Genomic DNA, 21,734 nt, shown 5'->3' with positions numbered 1-21,734 from the left:
TGACATTGGACTTCCCCTTTAAAGTTCAAATCCATTCACTTTAATGGAACTGAGCTGCAGTACGATACACAAACAAAAATGGGGCTGTTTTTGAAAGAAAGCGGATATTTAAAAAAAAAAAAAATCCAACTTCAGCAGCCACCGCTAATCAAATGCCGAGGTTCGCTCATCTCTAATTATAAACTTCATATATGTCCATACAATGTTTTTTTTTTTTCAGACCCTATAATTAAACTTTAATTCTCTCTGACTCTGCCCTAATGTGCGAATGCTCAGTCCCCCTACCGCTTGCACTGCTTCCTATTACATTATTATACATATCTTATATGCATAGGCTGATTATACTTCTGCATGTCACATTGTACTTATCATCACTCTCTATAAATGAGGTTTTCATAGTAAATGAATGTGCAGAATACACTGTACTCAGGGCTATGTTCATGCCTGAGTTAACATAAGAGGCGAAGTTCCTAACCACTCCCCAAGACTGTATTGGCTGTAGATCCCAGCTCTCCCCTCCCTTAAGCCTTCTTCCAGAAGGGGACCTCCTTGAGCGTAACCCTATCCTGTCCTATCACCTGCTGAATACCTCTAGCAGTATTCCCTCATGTCATGTGTGAAGCAGCAGCCTGTGGTGACACTAGTATGTGTGATTTGGTAGCTGTCGCCTGGAAATGTATGCACTGTATCTGTACTGTGACTATGGTTAACCCTTCTGCACAGCTCTGGTTACTACTGCGGTAGGTGCCCAAGTCATCCTGAGATTATTTGTGATCATGTATGTGTTATTGTTGGGTCTTGACGCTTATCTAGAATGAGAGGGGTGAGGGGGAGTAATTGATTTTTTTTTTTTTTTTTAGCTGAATTGCCACTTTGGGTATACAGTACTGGAGTTGACGTCTGTGCTATGAGTTGTAGTTGGCATAGGACTAGACTGATTAGATTCTAGGGGCTTTATTGTGATGTGGTGTCATGCTGAAGGATGCATTGGCGGTGCCAAGTGCCCGCTGTACTCATTACTTTCCAAGTTGATAAGAACAGATTGCTGGTGATGCCTCTGTGTGGACCAAACCGCTGGATCTCAGAAAGAGATTGAACTTAAAAGACATGTGCCTGTTGTACAAACCACACAAGGTGAACTGCTGGGTAGTAAATAGGTGAATTCTTGCAAATTTTCTTAAAGAACCAGCTAACACCTTGTAATGTATGCAATGTATTTAGTGCACAAAGTCTGAATTGGTGCAGGAGAAGGGGTTAAGAAATGTGCAGCCGGCACAATGTCAGGATCAGGATGATGCTAGAAGGGAAGGTGTTAATGAAGTTTTGTTCTGAACATGATTATTGATGAGGCTGGAGAGGGCACACAGAGTGCACAGGCAGTGAAGGGGTGCAGTCTGCTCTTGGGAAGCACTTAGCTAGTGACAGATCAGGCTGCTGCTCTTTGCCTGCACAGGCTGTGGGATGCAGAAATCCATTCATGGAGGGTAAGGAGGATACATTGTACCCTAAACTATCATTCTGCTCATGCATTGCACCATGCAGCTCCAGTGTGTGTCTCCTATCCCTTCCCTCTATTCCTCCATCTGTTCACTACGCCTCTCTTTCTCTTTTTACCTTCTGCTGCCTCTTTCTGTTTCTGCCTCCACTTTTCCTTCCATGACATCTTACAGTGAATCCGAGACTGTAATCTGTTATAGAAATCTATTGTTTTATATATATATATATATATATATATATATATATATATATATATATACTGTAATATTGGCAACTTTATACAGTACATGTAATCTAATCTGCATGGGTCATTGTTTCTATATACTGTACTTGTCTACATGTGCGTATCATACTGTACTCTACCATCATACTTAGTACTGTATGTATCTGGGTATTTCCTGGTTCTCATATGTAATATCACACACATTGAATAATGTGTGCTTCTACATAGAGCTGCAGGTTACCATTTTCCCTGCTGCCTGTATGATGTACATCATCTGTACTGCATCCCATAATACAGAAATAGCTGTACAGTTCTGTATATTTAAATGTACATAATATTAACAATTAATTCTTAGTAATATCAACTGTATTTCACAATCATATGACCACTAGAGGGCATTGTATACATGTGACATTTACAGAATTCTACATTAGTATATTCTGCTTCATAGTATTGTATATGTACACAGAATCTACATTGTATTTCACAATTTTACCACTTAAAGGGAAAGTCTGACCATTTAAAAAATCCCATAGACAGCAGGGGCCCCCTGAATGGAACAAACAATTATTGCTTACCTCTCCCTGTTTCCTCCCAGTTCTGATGACATTGTGACTTGGAGGGAAAAATGCTTGTTCCAGCTGATGGATTGCACACTCAGCCAATCAGTGACTGGAGCGGCGTCCCGCCCCAGTTACTGACTTGCTGAGTGGGCAGTCCATTAACTGGGTCCAGGAGATCCAAGAGCCCGGCAGGAGTTCCGGAGCAGCAATCCAGCACTAGAGTGGTACAGGGAGAGGTGAGTTGTGATAGTTTATGTTCCCCCCTGCCTGATTTCTTCTGTGCAGGCTTCATTCTTAATTGTCAGCAATCCATGAGCTAGGGAGCAAAACCTATCTTCTATAATGTCTCCCATACACCACACACACACACACAGAAAAGGAGATCCTTTTCCTCTGTATCTTTATACACCCTAAGAAGCAGCAGCATGGAGGGCATTATAGAGCAGTGCTGAGCACTGTAAGCTGTTAAAGTGTACCTGTCATGATTGAGTGTACCTGTCCATTAATTGTGCTGCTCCAGTGGCCTGTTTAGTGCTCCACTGTGCTGCTCATGCTTCCGCATTTCACTCTGAGACAGTGGGCAGGGCCTTTTTTATCAGGTGGTTTCCTCATCTGCAGCAGTGTACAGCTGCTGGCCAATCAGCCTTTATCTTCACTGGGCCAACTGACATCACTTCCTGCATTTGGTCTCTTTTTGCTGTTACTAAAGACCACATGGTATTTTTTTATATAGAAAACAGGCAAAAAGTAGTATATCATCTCCCCTGCTGATGTAACATTATTTATTGGTCACAACAGTGCCCATTTAAGAAAGTTTTGAGATAAATACGTGTAACTCTTTTTGCGGCCTCAATTTTCTTCTGACTCCCTCCATTCACTAACCCTCTCAACTCCTTCCTTGCCACTCCCCGTCTATAGACTTAGTTAGGCAGCATGTAAAGGCAGGGGCAAGAAAAGGCCCTGACAAGAAGTTACTGATGATTAATGCAAAGTTTGTGCCTGTATCTATTTTTATTTCTGAAATCCTGCAGTCTTCACTTTAGTCACTAATAATAGTGTTGAGTGAATTTGTCAAACTGTTCGGGTATGTTCCCCAAACCTGAACGTTCGGTATTTGAATCCTAGCATCTGGGGAAGTTGGATGCCACCCTAGGAATGCCAAACATTTTCCTGACAGCTCTAGGGCGTCATCCAACTTCTCCAGATGCCGGGAGTCAAATTCTGAACGTTTGGGTTTAAAGAACATTGCCAAACTTAAAAAGTTGGGCAAGTCCACTCAACACTAAGGCCTAATTTACACATCCGTTGTTCTGTCTGCAATTGCGAGCACGCAATTGCGGACAGAACATGAAACCAATGTTATCCTATGGCCCCGTTCACACGTCCGTACGTGTATACGGGGCCGCGATCCATGCTGCAAAAAAGACGGACATGTTGTAATGCGGGCCGTTGTTTTGCGGCACGGATTGCTGGGGTAATGATGTGTGAACGTGGTGCTCCGTGAAGCACTACAGTCATCACCCACAGCTGTTTCATTATTGTCATCAGAGGCAGGACTACAATGAGAGGTGAATCCAATATATAGATAACACAGGATGCACTATTCACAATATGTGATGGTCACACCCCCATTTATCTCTGCACAGAGTGCATGCCTAGTAAACTCTCTCATAGAAACCAATGTTCATCTTCAGACTTGCAGATTCATGTGATCCATGTGGCAGCTGTCAAACATATCTCTAAATGTTCAGACAAAATGGCAATCCAATAATCATTAACAGAAAATAAAATAAGAAATCCTAAGACTCAGAAAAATAAAAAGAATGTGCATCAGTATCTAGTTTTAATAAGTAAAAAAAAACAAAAAAAACACAGGAATACACAGAGCTTCTACGCCCCAGACAATTGTCTATCCTATGCCATTTATTATACTGGCATCAACCTATGGGGCAGAGGTGCCTTGGGGGCTTCTCCAGTGCAAGTACAACCTTTGCTGTTTGCGTTCATACTGTATTTCTGATTAGCAATCAAAAAATTTTATCATGTCAGAAAAAGCTTCCTGTCTTTCTAGGCATGTATTCACCATGCATTCGTAATGCAAATGATTATGTTTCTCAGATACAGTTTTTGGCATTGACCCCACTATTCGTGCACGCCAGACCATGTGAATACACCCTAAAATCTTTCAGTTGCCAGTAATCAGGTTTTGTAAACAAAAACAAAAAAACAAAACAACAATAAAATTATTCATTAATGATTTTAGGGCTCATTACCAATTATATGGATCACTTATTGAGAAGACAAGGGCTTACATATCCCATGCTCACTCAGGATCCCCATGCTTTGGCCCTTGTTCTATATTAGAACTTAAATTCTAATTTTCTCCTACAACCTAGCAAACTAGAACAAGAAACCAATGAAATATGTTGTAGAATCCAATGGAACTTTATCCAAAAAGTTGCATCCCCAATGCATTAACAAGATGAACCACCATGACTTTTTACCTCATATACTCCACTTTGGTGATTTGGTTGCTATGTTTCATCTAGGTGGCTGTATTTTGTTCTTATTCTGTAGTGCTGTATACTGCGATGTAAGTGTTGACATGACACGTGTTTGCATATAGTCATTTGACACGTTACTGCTTTTACTTAGCTCTTCCAGTGTTGTTAGATTTTAGTGAACCTGTAATCTCTTGCACCTTGGTACCCCCACATTCTTACTTCCCAATCTATAGGGACTGACTTTTTTACTTTAATGTAAAATGTTCAGAATTTTCAGAAACGTAGCTATGTGTGACTGTTTTCTAAAGGATTCCACCAATTTTTTTGTGCAGAAAAAAGGTAGTAGATTACTAACCAAGCTCATTATACTTAAATAGCAATTGGAACCTACCATGTATGGCATCTCAATGTGCCACAATGTAATTGTATACTGGCTTGCCACTCATCAATATGTGAGTATTAATACATATCCCCCTAAAACTGCACATACACATTGGATTAAAGTCAGTTAAAGGGATACTCCGGGGGGAAAATATATCAACTAGTGTGAGAAAGTTGTATAAATTTTCAATTTATTTCTATTTAAAAATATCAAGTCTTTCAGATTCTGTATGTCCTCCAGGAAGTGACGTATTCTTTCTGTTGAGGTCTGTTGAGGTTTCTGCTGTTTTGCTGTATTTTGTGCTGTTCTTGCCATCAAGAGAAACAGAAGCCTGGCAGAATACCTGGTGGGATGTAAAAGCACAGGTGTGAACATGCCTTACACCTAAAGAAATGTTAGTTGGATCTCAGAATGCTTGGGGGTGCAGAAGCTAATGTGCAGTTTACGGACATTTAGTCTACATGTGGTGACCTGCACCAGTTTCTGAGGGGTGCAACCTTTACCTACATGGTGGGCCACCACAGACCCTAAAGGTCTGGACACCTGGACACTTAGGGTATGTGCACACTAAGGAATCCTGATGGAACACCCACCTCGAATTCTGCAGCTCGCACCTGCTCACAAGCACAGGTTGCTGCACGCATCTCCGCTGCTCCCATAGGTTTTATTGTATGGTTTGCCAGATTACCCCATCAGCCCGAAGAATAAGCGGGTTCATTCTTCGGGGAGACAGAAGAATCTGGCAAACCACAGAATGCAGCCTATGGGAGCAGCGGAGATGTGCGTGGCCACCAGCAGTCGCAAGCATGTGCGAGCTGCGGAGTTTACACTTACCCTAACAGTCAAACACTTGGTACCTAAGACTACTCAGCTACTCAGAACATAAATTTACATCATCAGGCAAGGTCATCAATATCAGGTCAGTCGGTGCTGAAACCCAACCATGCACCCCTGTTGATCAGTTGTTTGCCAGAGCTACAGGGATGGTATACACTGTGAACATAGCTTAGAACATAAATTCTCTGCAATGTGTACAATCTGATATCAATGACCCATCCAGACCTATTTTATATCCACACTGTATGGTTATATTATTTGAACACCATATGGCCTACCATAACAGGTGAGCAACAATAAAAGGTACAGCCAAACTAACACCAGCCCTGTGTCAGGGACCCTAAGTGTGTAAGCTGTAAGCTGAGTGCTTTCCCAAAGATGCTAATGTATGTCACTCCAAATCCCATGACAGAGTCTGGCCAGGCCTAAGATTCTCCAAGAAGACATGTTGTCCAATAAAAATTACACAGCACATATAAAGCATAAATAAACAGTATAGCATAAAATAATATAATACACATCCTCTATTTTCTTTTTTTTTTGCAGTCCATTGAGACTTCTGCTTAATCAGCTGTTTTCTGTCTCTTAAATTCAACTTTAAATGAAATTTAGCTGCCTTGAGCCGCATGATTGGAATTGCTAGACTAAAGCGACCTTTATGGTATTTTGTGTCTCAAAGAAGGTAATAGTAGACATGTTAATCTGTGGCCACCTTTCTGGACGGCCAGCATTTTGATAATGACATAAATAATGATCTTGAATAGACGATGTGTGACGTCCTACTTGGGATATCTATTTGGGCAGCATATAGAGACACTTTAAAGGGCTCCTTCACATATTGTTACTTTTTGCAAAAAATGCACAGTGGATTTCAAGAAGTTTTGGTGATGCATTTCTCAAACATTTTTCTTGACAATTCATATTATTTAACAATTTGAAAATATGTTTTTTTCCCAGTCTTTTTAAATCCTTTTAAGAAAACCAATGAGTAAAAATATGAGAAAAAAAACAACATACCAGAACACTCCATGTTTTGGAAAAAGCAAAACAAAAACATGGTAAATACCATGGTACTTGTAAGGTACCATTAAACATGTTTTTTTTTTTTTTATCTTTATACCCTTGTATGTAATAGTGTAGTCTAGTGTGTTAATCCATTCATTATGTTTTACATTATACTAACATATATTGGCCAGGTGGATGCCAAGAGGACACTCTTATGGTCACTGTGTGGCTAATGTAGCCCTATGAACAAACTTAAAGGAGAAGTCCAGCGAAAATTTTTATTACGTTATTGTATTGCCCCCCAAAAGTTATACCAATCACCAATATACACTTATTACGGGAAATGCTTATAAAGTGTTTTTTTCCTTGCACTTACTACTACATCAAGGCTTCACTTCCTGGATAAAATGGTGATGTCACGACCCGACTTCCAGAGCTGTGCGGGCTGTGGCTGCTAGAGAGGATGATGGCAGGGGGACACTAAGGGACACAGGGCACTGGAGGGACACTGAGCATCCCCCTGCCATCATCCTTTCCAGCAGCCACAGCCCACACAGATCTGGGAGTCGGGTTGTGACATTACCATTTTATCCAGGAAGTGAAGCTGTGATGCAGTAGTAAGTGCAGGGAAAAAAGCTCTTTATGTGCATTCTCCGTAATAAGTGTATATTGGTGATTTGTATAACATTTGAGGGGCAATACAATACTTTAATAAAAATTTTCACCGGACTTCTCCTTTAACTTGCTAGTCAGAAGTACATTAGGGAATACAAGAGTTTCAGAACAGTAACATACAGTATTGCATGCAATTATGGAATAGAAGAGCATCAAAACATTCATGTTTCTGGCTACAATGATGGAGCTTTATGTTAAAAGGATTATGTGATGTTACAAAAACGACTTTTTTTTTTTTAAACATATGTCACATTGCTATGTCTACTATCAAAGCTCATCTCCACTCATGTGAATTGGATTGTGCAGCAATACCATACATAACCAATGAATTATAGTGGCGCTGTCTCTAGAGATGACATACTATTTTTGTAATCTCTTAGAAACTGATTTTCCTTCACAACTGTAAAATATCTGTTTTCAAGTCAAGGTAATACTTTCACTGAAATTGAGCTGCAGTACCAGACACAAAGTGAGGACAGGAGTGGCACTATTTTTTTTAGAAGACAGCAGCCCTTTTGGATAATCCTTTAATATAGGTGAACATAACCAAAGGTGCCCTGGTTGCATGTGCGCTCTATTTCTCTTTTATCTGTCTAAAACCATATTTCAGTATACTGCTGCCATCTTAAGGTTGTCTCTACGTCTGCAACTATCTTGGCTGACTCCCACAAGTAATAGAAGAGGCGTTTTGGCAGGAAAGGCCTATAAGTGGTTAATAGAAGGTTATAAATATATTATGATGCAGCAGTATGCTTCATTACTCATTCATTGCTAGGAAAACCTTTCAGTGTAACATGAGCAGTAAAAAATAACTCATTTCTTAATTTAAGAAAGGTGAAAAATGGAGGTGCAATGGTGAAGCCTTAGAAAAGGCTCGGATAAAGACTGCGGAGGTTGTCACAGGGAATATGGCGCCATAGATTTTACTGTAAGTGTAAAAAAATATAGCGCAGCCTTGATGTTGATTTCTTCCTTTTTTATAAGAAATGGAATAAAGTCGAGTGAATGTGAAGCCATGCTTTATTATGGGATAAGACAAATGAACAGCGGGGTGAGGCTGGCGTGAGGTGCCAGCGCTGTGATCCTGAATAGTACAGTCATAAATGTGCTGCACTGACATGAAAGTCTGTTTGATGAATTGAGATCCGACATGGCAGGTGGCAACCAAAGGAGATACGCTCCACACCAGGCAACACCGTCCATTTTCCCGTTTTTTTTTTTTTTTCTGTAAATGCGTTAATGTCAAAAAATAATACAGGGCTGAGATCTTAAAGGGTTTGCTTCCTCCACGCATAGGAAAGCAAAAAACGATTTGTATATAATATGGATGTGAACGCTAAGGTTTGGAGGCCCGAAGGGGAAAAAAATGTTGTAGTAATCATAAAACAGACATGGGAACTTGTTCGCTGGTTCTTTCCCAGTCATGTGAGGTCCTGCCTAGGAGACTTTCCTGACACTGATGGAGAAGAAAGCAGGAGATTGTCTTGACTTGCGGATGAGTTTGTGTGGTATGTGATTATGTGTTACATTGAGTGTATTGTGATTTACTGAGTGTGTAGGTTATGTTTAATTCATGTTTTTTTTAATGTGTTGGTGGCCCAATTTTTCTTTCTAGAAAAAGTTGTGACCTCCGCTCGAGTGAGTGAATGTTAAGGTCTCTGGTAAATTTGAATTGGGCTTATATGATAAATAGGTCATATATAAGATCAGAGTCAGGGAACCTTTGGCCATTCAGCTGTTGCAAAACTACAATTCCCATCATGCCTGGACAGCCTTTGGCTGTCAAGGCATGATGGGAATTGTAGTTTTGCAACAGCAGGAGGGCGAAAAGTTCCCCGACTCTGATCTTATAAATGACCTATTTATCCCTGCACTTATGGTGGAGCAACACAGCTGTTCATTGTGTAGCCAACATCCCTTGTGTCTGAAGATGTTGATTTGGGGCCCACTTAAACAGACCTGGTGGCAGATAAAGCTCTACATGCAGTAAAGTAGGAGTGGATCCCCTCTAGACATCCCGCCTAGACAGCATTAGCAAGAAGAGAAGGGGTAAAGGGATAGCTGCAGGAAGGACATGAATGTTGGAGGTCACCACAAATGATCTTTTCACCCTTACTAGGGGTCTTGCAAAGCAAAGACTTCAAATTCTAATAGTCTACTATTATAAGGATGACCCAGATCACATTGTTATATTCTGCCTAGTCATCAATGTAACCATTGTATATATCAGCTGGACATCACAAGATTCAGTACATATATTATGTCTTTATAAGAATAACTTGCTGAACATTGGCAGTAATGTCTGAGTGTTTTCCTTCAGTCCAGGAGAACCTCCAAGATCATTGTGTATGGAGGATTGTCTGGCAAAGTTCTTGCCTGGAATTATCCTTTAATTTCATTTTTACTTATCCACTCAGTTTCTATAATATTTCCCTGTATTTCTATCACTTATGTTGCCTACTAAGCACAGAATAATACACAAGAGTAATTTAGAAGCGTCAGTTCGGACTGAAATATTAAGCACAACCTGAACCTAAATAGTACCTGATTATATATGACTATAAGCTGCCAGATGAATGATTTGGCAATGGCCTGCACTCTGAGATGATTGTTAGTTTTTACATAGTGCAACATAGGCTATCATTAAATAATAATGTGGCGGCTCTTGAGTATGCCTGGTGTATATCCATTTTAGTTGATGTGCCATGCAAGGCTTGTCTGCCATCATGGTTCCTATTTACCTTCTAATATGGTGCTCCTGGGTTCTGCACCTATCTTGAGATCGAAGGCTCCCCGGCCCCCTCTGACCTGGTTCCAGCAAGTTAAGCAATCTTTTTTTTAACTCCAGTTGACTTTAATGGGAGTTGGGCAAACAGGGTAACCCCACGAGCTACTCCCAGAGTAACATAAACAGCGTAACTCATGGACTACGCAAATAAATTACATTTTTAAAACACTATTGCTAAATTGAATTATATGGGGGAGGAAAAATTTTCACATCCATGTGTTTTTGTCTAGTCAAGTTTCCATTATTTTAATGAGAGGAGTAAAAATGCCAAAGGATTTATGAAGCCCTGACAGACTGCAATATAAATTAGTAGGATCCATCACGATTGCTCTGTTAAGAGTGATTCAAAGAAACTAGTGTGAACTGAGCCCAAAAAGGATAGGCATCAATCAGGGAGAGAAGCATTTGAGAAGCAATCATTACTTAGGCCTCAGTTATATGTTCAGTAGTTTTTCCAGGACTGTATAGTTTGTCCGCAATTGTATCATATCCCTAATGCGTATTTTTTATGGATCCCAACGACTGTGAATAATTTACATATGGCGCAGGAGAGTATCAAAGTATTTTTTCTGAACACAGCAGGTAGGAACAGAGGGAACAGTTATATGTTTGGGCGGTGTGTGCAATATATTTGCAATGTTTAATAGCTTTACAGCGATTTTGGACGTGATTGGTTCCTTTTACCTGGTTTATGAACCGGCCAGGAGGATCTGTCCTAATTTCTTACATTTAGCCTTTTAGTCTACATATACATTGCCTGTATAGTAACATGAATATTACAGGATACATGTTCTGTAACTTATGTATCCATTTATAAAAATCATCATTATTATACATTATATGCTGTTTCTTGAAGAATGTGTGACACAAATAGAAGTAACTTAGGGACTTACTTTTTAACAGGAAAAATAAGAAGGAAAAAAAAAGAAATCAGCTGCTAGACCAGATGGGTATTATTATATTAATTGCAGGATCACAGCTATCCTCCAGCTATTTTAAAGACTTATATTTATAGACAAGGAACCATGTTTAAGTTCACAACTTTCCTATGGTGAGAACTATATCAGAATCTGGAGATTTATGATAGGAAAAGCAGTTGTCACACGGTATTACATTGTTACATTGTCACTGAACATTGACGTTTACTCCAGAGTTATATCACATATTTATGATGTGTGGCTTGAAAACTCAGGAGAATATAGGATTTTATAAGCAGCAATTACCAGTCCCAATGACAATTTACAGAATAGCGATATAGGCAGCATATAATTTGATTATACAATGTCATTGGATTGACATCTCTTCATGCTGCAATAACAAAGCGGGGGGAAGAGGACATGACACTTGTACTGGAGAGCTATTAAGGACACAAAGCAAATGCAAATAGCATAGGAGGAAGTGCAAAGATAATGTGCCCCAATCCCTCTAGATCATGACTGCAATATACTATAGACAAAATTATTATACATTTCCCTCTCTATTCTAAAACTTTGAATATACACACAAATGGGCTCCTTACTGGATATATATGCATATATGTGTAAATGAAATTGTTTCTGCTCAGTTATCATAATTTGAGCAGGAGCACAGAGCAGGGATGGGCCCATTGCAAACAGCAAAATGGGAATCATTGCTGGTTTTTTATAGCCTTGCTGCATGCTGGCCATAAGGCCCTTGAGCTTGCCCCACCTGCTCAGCCCTTTAGATGACCCTTGAGTTGTGTTTTCCTTACTTGCTTTCTAATGTTTCTATATAGAAATAGTGGAGCCCTGTGCAGGTCTACATAGCCCATAGAAAAGGTCAGTGGTCTTTCTTTTCCAGTGGCCCCATGTAAGCTGCAAGGATTGCTATGTATGCCCTTGACATTGAAGTTTACAGGCATTTTAGCTCTGACGCACTAAAAAAACAGGTCTCTCATTTTAGTCAGAACTCAAAGGGGGAGATTTATCAACCATGGTGTAAAGTGAAACTGTCTCAGTTGCCCCTAGCAACCAATCAGCTTCAACCTTTCATTCCTCACAGACTCTTTGGAAAATGAAAGGTGAAATGATTGGTTGCTAGGGGCACTTTACACCATGTTTGATAAAGTATCAGTATCCCATTGGTGTTTTTTTAACACTACTTTAATTAGATTATTTGGAATATAACTTTTGTTAAAAAAAAAGTATTTTTTTTTTATTTGTATGTACAGTTTTGTTCACTGGCAGCAGTAAGGGTCGATATGGCCCCCTCTGCTGCCACCAACATTTGTGTCAGGAATTGCAGGTCTATCTAAGCCCTACAGTTGTGAACCCCTGACCTGTTCTAGCACTGCTGAACAGCGCTAAGCAGAGCAGGGTCCCATTACCCCTGGGTACTGTGTATTCTTATAAACAGTACCCCCAGGGAGGGGGGGGGGAGGCAACAACATGATCGCTGTGTGTGTGATACAATCTCGCTCACTGAGCAGAGGCTGTGGGACACAGCAATCATGTTGGGAAGCCTCCCTCCATCTCCTATATATATATATATATATATATATATATATATATATATATATAAGAATATACAGCAGATGAGGAGGAGGGAACAAGACCCTGCTCTGCATAGTGCTGTTCAGCAGTGCTAGTTTCTATGAGGTAATATAAAAATGTCATCTACATATTGACTTTTTATACATTGCTTTCCAGATTACAAGTCAGCGTGAATAGTTCCGTTAGACATGGAGGTGCCACTTGTTTCTCTCAGCATGAAGGACCCATAAACATATGGTTTTCCTATTACAATTTCTTCTCATTAAACAGTTGCAGTTGTAAAATGTGCTGCGTCTTGGCAACATTTATCCTTATAATAGTTATAATTTCTTATTCATCTCACTCCAACACAGACATGTATTTTAGTAAATTAACATAGAATAAAAATCCAGTAACTTTATAATAACCGGGACCCCCCCTATAGTCGTACCGGGTTTCCAAATTACACCTCTAGTATTACATGCCAGATGTGTCCGGTCTATCCGTAACAACATCACTAACCAATCCTGAGGCAAGATTAAAGTAATAGACAGGGATGCCGGGGGAAGGATTACCCACATCACATAATCCACCTTTAGGATTAATTCTCTAACCCAGCTTTGGCTTTTCTCTCAAATTATCCATTTCCAATGCAGTAATACAGTATTCATGTCGTGATGACAATATGGCACATCTCTGAACAGATCCCCTCATGACGCTAAGGATCCGACTATGGATTACAGTCTGAGGATGGACTCCAACACCAGTGTCACAATGGATCAGCTTTGAGAACTATAATATATGTTATGTCATGGACTCATGCCTGGTTTTATAGACCAGTTGCTGAATATCCAACCTAATTCATTGCTTCTTTAATTACATGGCCCAATGATATGTGTCTAATATTGACCGAGCCTTTCAATGCAGAGAGACAAATGGACGCCCTTCATTATTTCCTTGCCTGGCCATTTAGACATGTAGAAAACACTATAGAGATGAATACAATATGTTATATATCATCCGTTGTCCATTATTTTTATTGGCGCAAGTTATTGGATTCAATCCATATTTCATTCTGGGAAGAATTTTAAGCAACGCAGATGTTAGTAACATAGGTGAAAAGACATAGTGTGGGGTGCCAATTCCCCGACGTGCGTTTCAGTGTTTGCCTTTATCAACATAGTAAATATGATGATCTTAGAGGGGGTGGTCTGCATATTGCACTCTGGGCTATATACGGTTGCGGCTTCCTCAGGGAAATTATATACACTTAAAGGAGACTTATGGTACTTTTACATAGAGCGATAATTTGCTTGATCGTACGATTAACGATTTTTGAATGAACAATGTTTTTTTTTATAACGATCAGCGTTTAGACGGAACAAATCGTCTAAACGTACGGACAAATCGTTATGTGATTGTTTTGCGATCGCTTAAGCCTATCTCACACATAGGTGAAATTGTTGAAAAAATGTTTACACGGAACGATCTGCGAATTTTTTGCGAACGACCAACAATAATTTGAGAACATGTTGAAAGATCAAAATGAACGATTTCTCGCTCGTCATTTGATCGTTTGCAGCCTTTACACGTACGATTATCGTTCAAATTCGATCATTATCGTGCAAATTCGAACGATAATCGTTCCGTGTAAAAGGACCATTAGACTATGTTCCCACTATGTGAAAATAGCGGCCATCATTACCGATAGACGACCGTCTTTCGGGACTAAAAAGATGTGCATCATTTTTACATAGTGGGAACATAGCCTTATGCTGTGCAAAATATAATCCTGACAGGAATCCTCACTACAAATAGCTATGTTTTACTCCGAAAGACTGCCGTTTCAGAGAACACATACAGTAGTTTAAAACTGGGCATTGGGCATGTTTCTCTCTGTCTGGCTTGACTCAATTAACAGGTTTCTCCCTATAGACCAACAGGGAGAGGACTGTTAAATAAGCCGGACAAAATGCAATTAAGTCCAGACTTCTATTACCCAGAGCAGAGATTTAGTTACCAATCCTATCTCTATATACAATGACCAAGTCAGGATGGCCCTTTGGTGCCCCTTGGTGTTTCCCCCTAGCCAGATCTCTGACTCATGCCATTGGGTGGTCCAGAACTCCAGAATCTTTACTGTCACATGTTGCACAGACATGTAAAAAATTTTGATTAGTCAGCGTCCGACAAGCACCAGTTGTTAGATATGACTGAGAGAAGCTCATTCCTGTGTGATTCGCTCCCCAGCTCACTGCTTGACCCATCTCATTTCAGGAGTAGGGCTTCATAGACTTACAGGCTGGTTGAAGCGGCTAGCTGTGGAGTGAAGCTCACAACCATGTGGTTCTCCCTGCCAACAGATCGAAAGTTTTAACTTATCTGTGTGGCATGTCAATTTATTTTTTTAAGTGTCAGGAACACTTTAATCTTCCCTAGTTCTTCTTTAAACTTCACAGTATTCCCAGTTCAGGACTATCCAAAAGACACACTTGCCAAGAAACACATTCTTTGAAAAATCTTTATAATCCTATCAAGTTTAAATTTCAGAGGAATATGTTTTAAATCCTGAAATCTCCTTCAGATGTGCTGTTAGCTGGGTTCCCAGAGGTATCTGATGATGCAGTATTATTATGTATTATCCTCTGGCCATGTCATACAGGCAACATGTAGTCCACACATTTCTCATCCACAATGAAGTACACAAGGGATGGACATAAAATATAGGCATGGACGCTTACTATTACAAATTATATAGTTCATTCAGTGAATTATGATACATTCTACATTGTCCATGCGGATTCCTAGAGATCCAGGCCATATGATATCATCTTATTTCTATTAATATGTTTTCTTATGCAGGCAGAATAATGACTATGTTACCTCTACAGTTATAATTGCTGAGAAATTAGCAAAGTCATGAGATTCCTCTATAAACCGGATGAGGGAGAGGAGTCAGTACATTCCTTGGCCACTCAAAAACTCAGCTATGTAGATTGTTTTTGCTGTTTTTGTGATTTCCAAGCATAGCTTTGTCTTTGAGGTGAGGGCTAGTTCTTAAGCCTCCTGCCAGCTCCCCTACATTCTTGCTTCCTGTGGTATTGAACTTTCTCTGCTGGTCCTCTGTGTTGTAACGTACTGTCAATGAATAAGCAGATCCTACGTGTTCTGTAATTCCAGACAAATGAATGTTCCCCAGACAAAACCGAAAATGTTTAGAAATTTTCTGTATGAAAACAAATTGTCAACAAATCCCATTTAAAGTGACAGAATCATTGGGAAATGTGGAGGTGGAATGAAACCATAAGTACTGTCAAAGTGGAATCTCTATTTGATCATTTTCTTGCAAGCAAACTATAGTGATGTATTCTGTCCAGTCTGACAGTGCTCTCTGCTGCCACCTCTGTCTGTGTCATTAACTGTCTAGAGACCAAGGGATTTTCTATGTGGATTTGCTGCTGCTCTGGAAGTTACTGTCATGGACAGAGGTGAAAGCATAGAGCAATGTGTAAGACTAAAAAGAATACACCACTTCCTGCAGGACATACATTAACCCCTTAAGGTCAAAGCCAATTTTCGTTTTTGCACTTTTGCTTTTTCCACTTTATGTTTAAAAGGCCATAGCAGTTGCATTTTTTCACCGAGAGACCCATATGAGCCCTTATTTTTTGCAAAACCAATTGTACTTTGCAATAACAGGCTTTATTTTTCCATAACATATGCTGCGAAACCGGGAAAAAAATCATTTGCACTGTCAAATTGAAAAAAAAAAAGGAATTTGTTTGGATTTCGGGGAGTTTTGCATTGACGCCGTTCGCCCTATGGTAAAAATGACTTGTTATATATGTTCCTCAAGTCATTACAATTACAACGATATGTAACATGTATAACTTTTCTTTTATCTGATGGCTTTTAAAAAATTCAAACCATTGTTAACAAATATATGTTCCTTAAAATCGCTCCATTCCCATACTTATAGCGCTTTTATCCTTTGGTCTATGGGGCTGTGTGAGGTGTCATTTTTTGCGCCATGACATGTACTTTCTATCAGTACCTTGTTTGCGCATACACGACTTTTTGATCACTTTTTATTACATTTTTTCTGGATTTGATGCGACCAAAAATGTGCAATTTTGTATTTTGGAATTTTTTTGCGCTGACTCGAGATCAGGAATGTGATTATTTAATAGTTTGGGCGATTACGCACGCGGCGATACCAAACATGTTAATTATTTGTTTATTTATGTATTTATATTTATAAAATAGGAAAAGGGGGTGATTTAAACTTTTAATAGGGAAGGGGATTTTTTATTAATAAAAAAAAACATTTTTACTTTTTTTTTTTTTACTGTCACTGATAGTTCCCCTGGGGGACTTGTATATACACAGCACTGATCTCTCATAGAGATCAATGCTGTGTATATACACAGCAAAGATCCATTAGATCGGTGATAGATTGCAGTGGCCTGCTGCAGGCCACAGCAATCTATTGCCGAGCCAGGATCAGCATCATTGCGACGCTGAGGCCCGGGACGGGCAGAAGAACTGATCTCCCCCCCAGGGGGGGAGATCCGACCCACTAGACACCAGGGATGTGAAGTGTAAAGCACTTCAATGCAGCTGTCATGTTTGACAGCTGCATTGAAGTGCTTAATTAGCCGGCTAATAGAGGCACTGCCCGGCTGCAGATTGCAACTGGGAGCGGTGCCGTTCAAAGCGGGACCCCGGCGGGACCCCTCTCTGAACTCCCCCAGCGTCACCATGACGTACCAGGTACGTCATGGGACGTTAAGGGGTTAAAGGGGTACTCCAGCGTGGGGGCTATTTTTAGCTCTGGCCGGGGAGGAGGTGGCTGAAAGAAAAGACGTCCACTCACCTCCCCGGTTCCAGCGGCGGCTCCCGCATCGCGGCGCTTCGGTGCCCGGTTCCCAGCCACTTCCGGGTGTCTGACGCGGGCCCGAGACGTGAGGTCTCAGGTCCGCTCAGCCACTCAGTGAAAGAGGCGGGATGCCGCCTCTGGAACCGGGGAGGTGAGTGGATGTCTTTTCTTTCAGCCACCTCCTCCCCGGCCAGAGCTAAAAATAGCCCCCACGCTGGAGTATCCCTTTAACTGATAAGTACTGGAAGAATTGAGTTGTTTTTTTTTTAAATAGAAGTAATTTACAAATCTGTATAATTCTCTGGTACCAGTTGATTATTTATTTATTTATTTATTTATTTATTTATTCATTTGGAATACTCCTTTTAAAGTACTGGGGGGAAACCAAACTAGTCATCTAACATACATGTTATGCAAACAACCGTATTACACGGGTCCTAATACACAGACCAATTATCACCTGAACAGGCCATATAGCTTTGTGTAGTTGATGATTGATGGAAGCAGAGGGAACAATCCAGTGATCATTGGTGCGACCCTTCCTGTGGATCTGTAAATGAGTGTCAAGCTACAAGATCAGTGCTTGTTTGCTTTGCACATCTTCGCATGTAATAGGGCTTTCTGTACGAGCTCTGAGTTATACAGAACTGTATAAGGTTCAGGATGGAACAAGAGTACACAGTAAGAGGTTAGTTGGAGGAAAGACCAGAAGCAACGGGAGAAAATACTACTTTACTGAAAGAGTGGTAGAAGCTTGGCACAAACTTCCAGCCGATGTGGTTGGTAAACCTATGATAACAGAATGCAAACATGCCTGGGATAACCATATATCTATCCTAAGATAATAATAAGAGAAATACTAAAAGGGCAGACTAGATGCCGACAATCTTCTTTGTTTCTAAGAGGGCACCCATAGAAGTCTACAGTAAAATGCACTCTTCTTCAGTATGCCTCCTATGTTATAAGGTTATCTACAATATGGCTGTATGTATCAGACAGAAAATAGTCTACTCTAGTTGCATAGTTTCCAGTGAAGAATATTGTGCAATACTGTCTTAGGCTAGGCTCACACTGCGTTTTTGCAATCCATTTTTTTCATCCGTTTTTTTTGCAAAAAACAGATGAAAAAAACGAATGCATTTGTGTGCATCCGTTTTGATCTGTTTTTCCATTGACTTCCATTGTAAAAAAAAAAAAAAAAAACTGTTAAAAACGGATCCAATTTTTTTAAAGGACACAAAAGTAGTGTCAGCTACGTTTTTGTGTCCGTCAATGAAAACGGATCCGTTTTGATCCGTTTTTTTTTACAATGGAAGTCAATGGAAAAACGAATCAACACGGATGAAAAAAACAGATTGCAAAAACGCAGTGTGAACCCAGCATTATACAGAGTCGCTATTTGGTGGGACACCCTTCTACTAATACAAATATTATCACCACAATAAAGTGACGATTCTGTGTTTTTAGTCTACTGGTATTCTACTCTTGATTGGGGGGGAGCTTCCTAGTTGCAGCTGGAAATACTTGTGTTCTCCGGTGGTATCAGTGACAGAGCCAGTGGTTATCGAGGCTAACAACCTCATTACTAGCCCTTGGCTCCTAGGTCAGGATCATGTAAATGCTACCTCAGCTTCTTGGACCTTACCTTTGACTGTAAACAAGAGCCTGAAGTGATCAATTTCCACACCGCAATAGAACAAGGAGAAATAAGCATTACACAGTGACCATTCCAATCAATGAGCCTTGTATGTATTCAGGAGAGTGAGACCAAAAGAGAGCGAGAAACTCTTTACAAAAGTTTCCAGTCTGAGGATTCTCATCAGGGACTCCTAAACTTTCTGTAACATGGTATTTGGAATTGGTATTCAACACTAACCCCCCCCCCCCATCCTTTATGATAATGAATTCCAAAGAAATAAGTGGGGCTAGATTGTAAGTAGATTACATTGTTCTGGATAAGATTGTTACAAGAAGAACATTATGCTTTTCACAAGCTAGTGCATGCACATAATATACATGCGACGGAATAAAGGGATATTACCTATGGGGCTATAACAAAAACAATGGCAGCATGTTTTCTATAGTGGATTTAAAGGGCATTGGGTACTTCTGCAACTATAGTCCATTGTCTTTTTAAGAGCACATTATCCCAGGAAAAGTTTACATACTATAATTGTGAGTTTATCTGTGACTTTTGGGTTTAGTTCATGGATGAGTGATCAGGGTGGATTTCCCTAGGGAAAGGGTGGGAGGATCAAACATTTTGTAAAACTAAATAAGAGTTCTTGCTGCAGAAACTCTCTTAGTTCTGTTAGAGCGCAGTACAACCCCATGTAACACAGACTGGCCAGATCACTCTCTATTGCTATAACCTTGTTGGGCCGAGCACCTGTGTTTACAGTGTCTTGCTGGGAATAGTTATTAGCAGTCTTGTTTCAGCATCACTCATGCTCTGGCTCCCTCTTATTTCCTAGCTGTGGGAGACAAATGAGTCCGTGGAAAGCCGAGGCTGGCTCCTGTTGGTATGAATTGCATGTTGGGGCTTTTGACTGAAACCTGCATGTGCTCTATCTACACAGATGGACCCCGTCCACAAACCTGTGATCGGCCCTAACTTTGGTATCCCACTGATGAAGACAAAACGGCCAGTTATCTCCTGCAACGTGTGTCAGATCCGCTTTAACTCAGAGGTAAGTGCTGTGAAAGCAGAGATAAACTCTTGATGGGTCTTCAAAAATTCTATACATAGGTGAGATCTTAATGACAGCTATGCCATTGCAGGACCTACCTGCTGTGTTTATTTAGAGACTAGCTTTTGAGGCATCCAATGCTTGACTTAAAGGCACATCATAGGAGGCAGTGGAAATTTACTTTATTGCAAAATGAAGGTGGACAATTTTTGTCAAAAAGTTCCCATTATAGGACTTGCATTGCACCTTGCATTGCAAGTTGTCATCTATTCCGTACCTACCCTATATCACACATGGACCACATTAGCTCTTCTCTCCTGCTCAGGTTTTTTTTTTCTTTCCGTACTCTGACTTTTCAATATAGTTAACACTTTGATCACTAGCACGAAAAGCCTTGTGATAAATGCTTTTAATTGCTGGTAAATGGAGATTGAAACTTGTGTCCCTGCCAAGAGATTTATGTGTGCAGCGTTCAGAGGTAACCGCACATACAATGGATATTAATTGTGGCGGAGCCATATCTCTGTCTGATTGATTCCCATCTAATCCGCCTCAGCCCGCTCTAGTTAACTGTCCTGCAGTTGGAACAGCTGTCCGAACAGCTGGGCTGCCTCAAATGATATTTTAGCTCTCCGCACCCAACAGAGGAGGGGGAAGTGAGATGGGAGGGGGCAACCCCCTGGGAGTGCTTTTGTTTATTTCCCATCCACAGCTGCATGTTCTGAATGAGGACAAAAATCCAGAGGAGATTGGACCAAAATTTACGATCCCCATAGATGTGAAGCCATCAATATGATTTTCTTAACAGCTGCCTCAATGTAACTGCTCTTGACTTTGGTTTGTTTCAGAGAACGTAGGCTTGTGCATATTGAAAAGTCCTGTCCATCTCCATTTGCATTTATGTGATGGTATCTTAAACATTTTCTTTGCATGCCTTATTTAAGATTCCTTTACCATGTGTGATATCAGCTAGAAAAATGCATAAACGGAGCTTCAGATGAACGCCTCTTCCTGTCCCTTCCTTATCTACACAACAGCCTATTCTGAAAGAATTGCACCCTAGGGAAATAAACTACCATTCCTTACGATTTTTACTTGTTCACATTGCATCCATTTGTCCTTGTCCTGGAGCTGCAGAGCATTGTTCTCCAATAGATGCTTAGGAGATACATTATGCAAGGATGTCAATTTGCAGCCCT

At 40.3% G+C, this 21,734-nt stretch overlaps 1 protein-coding gene and 1 long non-coding RNA gene across 8 annotated transcripts in view; one reads left to right on the top strand and one right to left on the bottom strand.

Moving 5' to 3' along the window:
- ZNF385A (zinc finger protein 385A) overlaps window positions 1-21,734 on the top strand; it is a 151,854-nt gene that overhangs the window by 85,098 nt on the left and 45,022 nt on the right. For 4 of the 5 annotated variants that reach the window (XM_069970240.1, XM_069970239.1, XM_069970241.1 and 1 more), the window contains one exon: window positions 20,425-20,535. In XM_069970240.1, coding sequence (XP_069826341.1) covers window positions 20,425-20,535 — 111 coding nt within the window. Of the gene's footprint in view, window positions 1-625; window positions 741-20,424; window positions 20,536-21,734 lie in introns of those variants that run through there. The other variant, XM_069970243.1, reaches the window with a different exon arrangement.
- LOC138792614 (uncharacterized) overlaps window positions 4,757-21,734 on the bottom strand; it is a 47,706-nt gene continuing 30,728 nt past the window's right edge. For all 3 annotated transcript variants that reach the window (XR_011363161.1, XR_011363163.1, XR_011363162.1), the window contains exon 3: window positions 4,757-5,512. This is a non-coding gene — a long non-coding RNA (uncharacterized lncRNA). The remainder of the gene's footprint in view (window positions 5,513-21,734) is intronic.

This window comes from Dendropsophus ebraccatus, chromosome 5, assembly GCF_027789765.1.
Source record: "Dendropsophus ebraccatus isolate aDenEbr1 chromosome 5, aDenEbr1.pat, whole genome shotgun sequence".
Lineage (NCBI taxonomy): Eukaryota > Metazoa > Chordata > Amphibia > Anura > Hylidae > Dendropsophus > Dendropsophus ebraccatus.
This window is presented reverse-complemented; position numbering and strand designations above follow the sequence as displayed.